This window comes from Artemia sp. Qi Xiang Cuo, chromosome 9, assembly GCF_049724085.1.
Source record: "Artemia sp. Qi Xiang Cuo chromosome 9, ASM4972408v1, whole genome shotgun sequence".
NCBI lineage: Eukaryota > Metazoa > Arthropoda > Branchiopoda > Anostraca > Artemiidae > Artemia > Artemia sp. Qi Xiang Cuo.
Genome location: NC_142802.1, coordinates 4,899,408 through 4,908,910, shown reverse-complemented (window position 1 = coordinate 4,908,910; position 9,503 = coordinate 4,899,408). Strand labels below are relative to the sequence as shown.

Sequence of the window (9,503 nt, the reverse complement as noted above, 5' to 3'; positions counted from 1 at the left end):
TCTTCACTCGATCAATGAAAATTGCACGTTGATCCTACGCATCTTCTAACGCCTTCTAACAAATCCTAACGCATCTTCTAACCGGGACCCATGGGCCATGGGTCACGGTTGCAACTCTCCACGGGGCCTTAGCACCAAAGATCTAGTTTCGCTTGATGGTGCAATCTCTTACTGTAAATTACTATTTGATGTAGCGTACTTACTGCATAGAACTTATCTACAAAAGGGGAGGGGGGAGTTACTGATATCCTGCACCTAAAATTATAGTCCAAAATTGAATAACTTTTAAATTTATTAAAACGAGGCATAATAAGTAAAGTAGTTGTTTACGCAAATATAGAATCAATACTAAACACCACTTATCTACCAAGAACCAAAAGCAAAAGGTAATTTACACTGCAACGTTATGAGGTATATATATTACTTGTAACATAGCGTAAGCTAAAATGTTAGAAATAATAATAGCCGATAGGTTTTAATCAGCTCCATCCCAGATCATTTACCTTCCGGGATTCTTGACTATACCCACCTGATGTTAAGTATGTGCTAGCACATAGCTGTCACTCAGGGGTATCAATGCACGAATATGTAGGAGGAAGGGGGTCAACGATTTTTTTTAATGAATAAACAAAAAGGTGTCTTTCAAGATCGGGGCGGGGGCATTTTCCAACATTTTTGCAATTCATGGAAATGTTGGAGGGAGTCGGCCATGATTATTTCAATTTTCTATGAAAGTATGAAAAAAACATCCAAATTTTTAAACTGAGATTCCAAACAAAGGTACTTTTCGAAATCTAGGAAAGAGGAACCCCCCAATTAGCACCCCTGCAGTCAGTGCTGAAAAATCCCTAAATATACTGATTCACATTTAGGCGCATTTGAACGGCAAGCCAATCAAATTATGTATTATTTCTTAAATTGTATTTGAACGTTGTATTATGTATTTTGCACAATGTGTTATGAATGTGAAAAATTGGAGTTGGAAGGCAAAAGGAGCCCGTTTAGGATTCCTTTTTAGGAGGCTTTTCTTAAGAAGAAACGAGTATTTAAAGAGAGTGAAATGGGTCAACATTTTCGGGACTGGCTTTCCTCCTTCCCGATACTAAAGAATTTTAGGATAATCACTAATTTAGTTGTATTCATCCTTGAGATGGAAAATCCTTGAGTTTAAAGAAAGACACAATCGAGTCCCTACTCAAACTACGATTAAAGGCAAGTAAATACTCTCTGTTTTTATTTTTTAGTAATATAGCAAAAAATCATTGAAATTGTACTTCATTCCCTATCATGAACAGTTAGGGCAGCAGTAGCTACGATATTTTCGCAACAAGTGGTTAGTACAATAAAAGAGTTTTTCATTTCAAATTTAATTGCCAACCAAAGAATCATTCAATTTGTAGTTGGTGATCTACATAAAACGGATAGGGTATGACAGCACTGGACCCTTAAAGTCCAAACCGGCGGTGCTGATCTCCATTCCGTAGCCCTTAAGCAAGGACGTGCAATGGGGGTAGGTGGCCAGCCATCCTGTGCTTTGGCACACCCTTCCTACTTACCATCAACAGAATTCTACAGGTACCCATGTAGAGCTGGGTTGACTCTGGCTGAGCTTACAGAGTCACGCCACTGACCCCCGTTCAAAATCAAATAATTGGCTAGGACAGGGATCGAACCCATTCCCCTTGGATAAAGAATTCTGAAACCAGCGCGCCAACCATTTAGCCAGTACGGCTTTATAATAATAGTTAGGGTAAGTTAAAGCCGTTGATAGTTTAGCAGTAGGCTGTAAATAAAATAGACAATAATTTTAGGGTGAAAGACAAATCTAAAAATTGTTTAACTTGCATGTGATTTCCTATACAAAATAAGCAAGGATGTAGTACATAGGATATGCCAGAGGAGTTGGATTAATTTCTTAGTAAGTAGTAAGCAAGTATGAAAGTAAGTAGTAGTAGTAAGTGGTAAGTAAGAGGCAATTATTCGGTTTAACATCATGAAATTTCATTTCGAGAAAACATCAATTTTATTAATAAAGCTGCAAGACTAAATACTTTAAAAATTCGTTAATTTTCATTTTGCACTATCTCTAAACCTATTAACAGATATTTCTTGGAACTGATCAATCTCTATTGTTCCTTTCTAGATAGGTTATGGAAAAATCAAGGTTTTTTGTTGTTCTTCTTTTTTTCCACGAGGTGTAATCAACTAGGATAATAGCTCTGCGACCAAACCTTGGTTCGCACTTATGTAAATTTTTTTTACGCAAAACGACGCAAAGATAATGGATCGCAAAAGGCTTAACACAGAATCGATACATTGCAACCGCTGATGCGCGAAAATTAGTATGACATATTTAGACAGAACACGCATAGACTAAATCAAGCTCTGAACCAAGAAAAAATATTCGTGTCCTTTGTTGTATATTAATGGACGACTTCTGACTGATATAATAATTTCCTCAGCTATTTCTATTGTACGGTTCATAAAAGATTTTAATTAAAAATAACGGACGAGGTTTTCAACTGTTTAGATGAAACATTTTGACACAGCAGTTCAAACCGCTACGGACGTGAAATGGGCCTTTACAATTGGTAAACAGAGATTGGAATTGGCAGAATTTTCAAACAGAGATTGGCTTTTAAATTCCTTTTTGTGAGCTATATTTGAGCTATGGATCTTAGTATGTGAACGTGTTTTGTGTAGCCTCACATGCGCAGAGCTTACAACAAGGTATCACGCACGATTTTGGAAGCTATTGGCGTTTTCAAGCTCGTATCACCAACTTCGGCAGTAAACAGAACCAAACAAATTTTTTATGAAGAAAATTATCTAAATTTATACAAAATTTATTCTCCCCTCCAGAAGTATAAATTTATGCCTCTGGTAGTGAGTGTAAGCGGTTATAAAACTACATTTTTAGCTAACAAATTTGTAAAGTAAAAAAAAAATATTAATAACCGTCAGAAAACAAAAAAGACATAGAGTGAACGCAATGATAGGCGTTGCTCTAAGTCGAAATCACACGAAATAATTTATTCTCAGTTCCGGCACTAAGCAAAAGCAGTTTATTAACAAACAATTCCAAAAAAATGACGTTATAAAGGAAGCGTAACAGCAAATGTTACTCGAATAGAACTAACGCGCTAAATTTATTCTTAGATCCTAGTGATCAAAAGCAGTTCTGAAACTCATTCTTTTGTCAAAAATTTGTACAGCATTATGAATATTCGTAAAGAATTCCTTAAAATATAACGTTATACAGTGAACGCAATAGCAAACGTTGCTCCAAGCAGAAAAGACATAGAATCTATTTTTAGTTTCTGTGTTGGCTTCCTGGTATTGGGTTCAGGAGTAGTTCCGGTATTGGGTATAAGAATTTAATTCCGAACTTAGGTTCAAGAGTAGTTTAAAAGTATCAGCGTCAATACATGGTTATTATTTAACACACAGGTTAAAGAAACAGAACTAGTAAAAAGGGTAATTTGGGAGCGGGTCATAAAAACTAACGGCTACAATAAAAACTGCGATCGTTTATGAATTAACAATGCAAGTCACACTTAAAATGACAACAAAATAACAGATTACATAAATTACAAGTCTAAAATATAGTATAACTAAAATTAATAGTAAAAAATAAAACTGATGATTCAATAAACAGATTGGAACTTCACATTTAAAAATTCATTAATTCATTTGTAGAAAGGATTTCAATATTCAAGGGTAGAAAGGGATCTTTGATTATCCCTTTTTACAGTTGGTATGATACCTGTAAATACGACAAAACCATTAAAAACGTGAAAGGTAAAAAAACAGACTTTATAACCATTAAAGAATAATCAACACTGAAAAAAAAGTTAGAGAATGGAGCATAGCTAAGCAGGAGTGCCACCCTAGTAATATATCACTGATTTTAGCTAATTACCCAGCTGATTTTAGAATTTTCCCAAGAAATTTTATTTCCTCGTGCGATCTCTAGTGATTTTGTAAGAAAAAAAGCTCCACCTCTTCACACACTTTCCAAAAATTTTAGTTTCATATGCAAATTTTATGTTCAAAAATAAAAGCATTAAAAAGCGATCCAAATCAAAACTTTATTTTTCACCAAAGGTTAGAAAATCAGAAAAATTGTTTTAAAGACAAAACTGCATTAAGACAGAACTTCAGTATATTGTTCTACTTTAGGCAATTTCCAGGCTATTTTTTTAGTGAATTTTTTCTTAGGCTCACAGCAACCCTGGAGTTAAGAAGCGCATTCAAAAATGACGACGTTTACAAAGAGTTGTACTACACAGCAAAAGATAAACACACTCGATTCTTAAATGAACAATTTTTAGGATTATATAATTTATACTCACAACTGATTACCATATTTTTTACTATTTCCTCTACAAGTAATTTATAAAATCGTCAAAATTATTAAATAATATTCAAAAGTAGAAAGATTATCATATAAAATTCATTATCAAATATTTGTGTTTACTCATTATCATGGGGACACAACACATAGGTGTCATTTTATATTACTGAATTATTTTCAAAAGAATCCTATACATATAAGAGAAAAGACAACAGCCTCATTCGATACAATATTTTCCTATCAACAACAATGACATCTAGTATCTTATTTGGCTAAATTTAAACACAAATCAACTTTCTAATTTCTACAAATATTTCGAAGCTTTAATCACAAGGTGGCATTAATTTCTGTGTGGTGGCACTTCGTGGCATGGTACATCCACGTTTTCCACCTCTATCTTTAAAATAAATGATAATAGTTATTATTTGTTGTTTTTTCATAGTGCAAATTTACATTTCTGGAACCAGTGACATTGGAAAAATTGGAAGAGCTGAACAATGTTTGAGTGAGTTCCAAGTTTAAGCGTGGTATTCAATTGCAATGCCATTAAAAGAAAGCGATTGTTTCCATTTTAGTTTCGAAATGTTTGCCAAAATATAAATTCCTTTTATATTTTGAACACCGAGAAGATAACACCGTCACAAGATATTAATAATTTCAAATATTAATCATGGCTTACTTATAGTGAGCTCCGGAATCAAGTAAGAGCATGTCTTCACGAGATAGTTTTCTGCACGTCTCTTTCTTCGGTTTGTAATGCACAAAAGCACCATTGGGTCCAGATCACCGTCACCGTCACCCGAGAACACCGTCAAACACCGAAAAGACAACAGTCATTTCGTGCTCTAGTTAAAAAAAAGTCAAATACTTGTACTGTCAAAATAGATTGAAGTCAAAAGCATAAGCTATATGTGCTATGAACAGGATTTATGAACCGAACAAGGCCAAAAAGAAAGAAGCCAACGCAACGGATACATTCCCATTTCAACTCTGAGTATCTCTTCCCAACTCATATTCGACTATCGACAATTAATGTAATTAATTACAATTAATTAATGTAAACTAATTAATGTAACTTTCTCTTTCATGTGTTGGTTGAAAAGTTTTAGGGTTGAACCTATAAGTGGCAGTGGCAAAGAAGAAGCTGTTGTACTTAACATAAAAAAAGCGAGCCCATGAAAAAACTAAAAATATATAATTAAATTCACTGTATTTTGGTTCAACATCGTGTTGTTGACTAATTATTACCCCATGCCCTTTCTCATTATTACCACCTGTCATATACATTGCATTAGCAGTTCATATGATCACAAATAAAAATCTATGCATAAAATCTTAAAAAGGATCCGTCCGAAGCAAACGAACTTTCTAGAAATTATTAATTAATGTAAAATACTGTAGATAACGGGGCATTTAATCCGCATTCAATTATTAAAGCTAATCCACAAGTGGGAACTAATCTCGTCTATTATCATTAATTATTATACAGAAACAAATATATATTATTTGTATGTCAAGTTTTCTTCTAAACCTCATATTCAAATAATCTTTCCAGTCTTCTTCCATTATCATTACATAAACCTCACACGTTGAGAGCTAAGGATGTTTTATGCCAATTAATTGCTAGCTTTAACCCACTCTCCTGACATCTACATTAAATTCAAACAGCTGGACAATGATTGCTTTTTGTCACTAGCGGGAGTTCGGGCTCGATATAATTTCAATATTTCTCCAAAATAAACCAAAAAGAATGAGAAACTTAAGGATGTTGGATCCTGGCGATTTAACAAGAGAAGATAGATATTAAAAACAACTACCGCCGATTAGTGTAGCGTCTGGCGGTTTCAATGAACAGTAGAAAATTTCAAAGGAAATTGGATACTGGATAAAATTTAATCTGAAATTCGTTTGGATTAAAGCTGAAATTTCTCTGCAAGTGATAATGAAACAGTATTTCTATTTTCAAGAATCAGCAAAGTAGGGCTAAATTAGCTTAGGACAATCCTGGTAGGTTAATCAGTTTAGTTCATGAGATGGTAAGCCTAGCAGGAACATATCTCTTTCTTGACCATCTTCTGTGTTTTACAGCGACTGAAAAGGTGAGTATGGAGAAGTTTTGGGCGAAACATATTCACCAAATGATAGATGGCGTTGGTGATTTTTCTTTTTCATACTAGCGCCAGTTTCCACTCTTACAGCTTTCCCATACTCTTTGGAATGAAATTGATTGAGTTAATCAAATTGTTCTCAGGTTTTAACTCCTGATTTAAATTTTCCGGTTGCTGGAGCAGTCAAAAGTTGCCCAGAATTAAAATGGGTAAACACTCAAAACATTTGGGCCAATTTCAAGCAAAAACAAAACAACGCTAAAACAAAAGGCTAGCCTAAGTTGTCACCAGGTACATCGATGTAATTCTTCCACCGGGGACTTTTATATTCTATATTCACCGACAAAATAACAAGATTAAAAGCTTGATTTTGATTCATTTTTCAATCTTAGGATACTGCCATCTACGGCGCATCCAGGATTTTTGTTCAGGGGGGGGGGGGGGAGGTTACAAGAAACTATAAGACATATTAAAAATTTGTGTATAAGCTTTAGTTATGTTTTTACGAGCCGGACGAAAATTCCGGGGGGTGGGATCAAGCACCGTAGCCACAGCCCCCTGGATACGGTTTTGACTACCATCAAGAAAAGAATCATTAAACAATAATTTTCACAGATATATGGGGAGGGGGGGGTAAGGTCAATTTGAGGACCAGGGTAAGTTTTGGATTGTGATGAGACTATATCTTGAAAATATTCAAACGTAAATGAAAAACAAAGACATCGTACCTTTCAAAATAGTCCTAAGTAAAAAAAAACAAATTCTTTTCTTGAATTTATAGTCTGTAGTTCTTTAGGTTTTCATATCTTGCTTTTCATTAATTCTTAATTTATACAAGCAAAAATGTTGACCCTTATTTCTAGGCTGCTGGATCACAAAGATAATTATAACTTAATTGCTTTCTGTTTTTATTCATTTTTTTTTTTTAAATCAGAATGGGAGCTTCAAAAAAAAAAATAATTTAATGAGTTAATGATTTAGCAAATCTTTAACAGTAAATAACACTAAATACACTTTTAATCTTATTATTTCATGGATAGAAATGAACTACAAATACAAGTTAATAAAGCATTTGTCGGATACAAGCGAAATAAAACTTAAAAATTAACAGTGAATATCATATCTCTTCACAATTCAGGCAAAAAGCGAGGGCACAAAACACCAGGTAACCTCATAAATGCGAAAAACACACTGCTGACATCTTCAAACTGGCACTACCGTGCTTAAGATGTAAAGAGGGCAGAAAAGTTGTACCGAGTACACACCGCCATGTAGGAACCATTTCTTTACCACTTTTGAACATAATTGTGCTCACTTTTCATTGTCTAATAGAACAGAGGTAAGCCGAGTGACCTGGCATGGTGTCAACTGAGTACTGATGGCAGACTGATAGCTGGTAGGTGATAGCTGATAGAGTTTATTCAATACAGAAAGTCTCTCTGAAACGCATGAGGCTGACAGACGAGCCTCTGAGTCTCCATCCCAACATTCTTCAACTGTAATGCATAATGTTGCCATGCCCTGTAAAACGAATAACAATAGGATAATAATTCATTCGTACAGAAGAAAGCAAAGGCTATGATAAAACTAACAAAACACCAACCACCAAGTGACGTTACAGAACATTCAAAACATAAATACGTAAATACAATCCAAAATGAACCTAAAATACACCTCTATCGTTCAGCCATTGTCTCTATAATTTTTCCAGCTTTCGAATTACCCCAAAATCATTTATTATAATCATTATTTATAACCAATTATTACTATCAATAAAGCATTCCTAAAAAAAACTATTTCCTTAAATCTACCAATTCTTTGCACTCCCCTACATAATAAAAAAAAGCCCAAAACCCCAACATATTGGGCAAAAGAACCGTTTGTCGTCTTGACTCGACCTATGTACTTCCTTCTTTCCCCAAATAATAACCCGTCTCTCAGTCTTATCAAACAGCCCAACTCATCCCTCACACTCCTGCCCAAAAGTAAATGTATCTCCCTCACACCTCTTTGACCTGTGAATACAGATCTAGTGTTCGGGTCTTCGTGCCAGATGCCACGTGCCACGTCCATTCCCTCAACTTCGTTCCAAAGCTCAATCAGAAGACAATCCTCCAGTATTCTCCTATCCACCTGACCCCGCATCATTCTTATTCTCTTGTAGGGCATAAAACCAATCTGCTTTCGCAAGACGGAAACTAGGTATCTTCAGGAGCTTTTCCAAAAACCTTATAATAGGTACCAGTATTTTACTTCGCCGTGAGATCAGCCTTAGGCTACCCTGGACTATCAAATTACTTAACGAACCCTTACCCCAAGAACCCTTTAAAAATACTGTACCGGAACACTTTCCAACTTAGTAGCAAAATCATATACCCAAATTTCACACGCATAATGCATAGCCTAAATTATCAAAGTAAGAAATATTTGTTTTTGCGTCTGTATATCATATTTTTTTTTAATAATGCTGTTTAAATAATGTAACCTTTCGTAGCCGTCACGGCTAAGGGTCATATCTGACCTTTAAATAATATGACCTTTCGTTACCTTCAAGACTAAAGATAAGTCTGTATATAAATGCCAGATATATCCTACCTCCTTTCTTACTTAGCTGTTTCTTAACAGTACAGTAAAAAAAAAGGCTGATCAATAGTACTATGCCCAAGGCCGTATCCAGGATTGTAGTAGCGGGTTTGAACCCCCCCCCCCTCAAAATCTAAATTTCTGTTCGATTCATAAAAAAGTAATAAAAATGCATATAAAAGAATGTTGATGTCTTTGTTGTCTATAACATTGTCTATAATATTCCCAAATGAATGCAAATGTAATTGTTATTTTAGTCCCCTTTCTTGAATATATGTGTTTCTATCAGTGTTTTCCAGCTTGCTGGCCAATCCATCTTGTTTATAATTGACGTGAAAACAAGTGATATGAAGTGTATCGTCAGAGTACTGCTTGCCCTCCGGACTACCACCAGTATTTCATTCAAGCCTGGAACACTGTTCCTTTATTTTCTTTAATAAATGCATGTAAAAAGC

The 9,503-nt window shown here is 34.7% G+C and overlaps 1 protein-coding gene across 1 annotated transcript in view; it reads right to left on the bottom strand.

Annotated features, from left to right (window-relative positions):
• Positions 1 to 274: 274 nt before the first annotated feature.
• put (activin A receptor type 2 punt) overlaps positions 275 to 9,503 on the bottom strand; it is a 73,523-nt gene continuing 64,294 nt past the window's right edge. Inside the window, exon 11 of the mRNA XM_089094245.1 lies at positions 275 to 7,986. Coding sequence (XP_088950371.1) covers positions 7,777 to 7,986 — 210 coding nt within the window. The 3' untranslated portion in view covers positions 275 to 7,776. The remainder of the gene's footprint in view (positions 7,987 to 9,503) is intronic.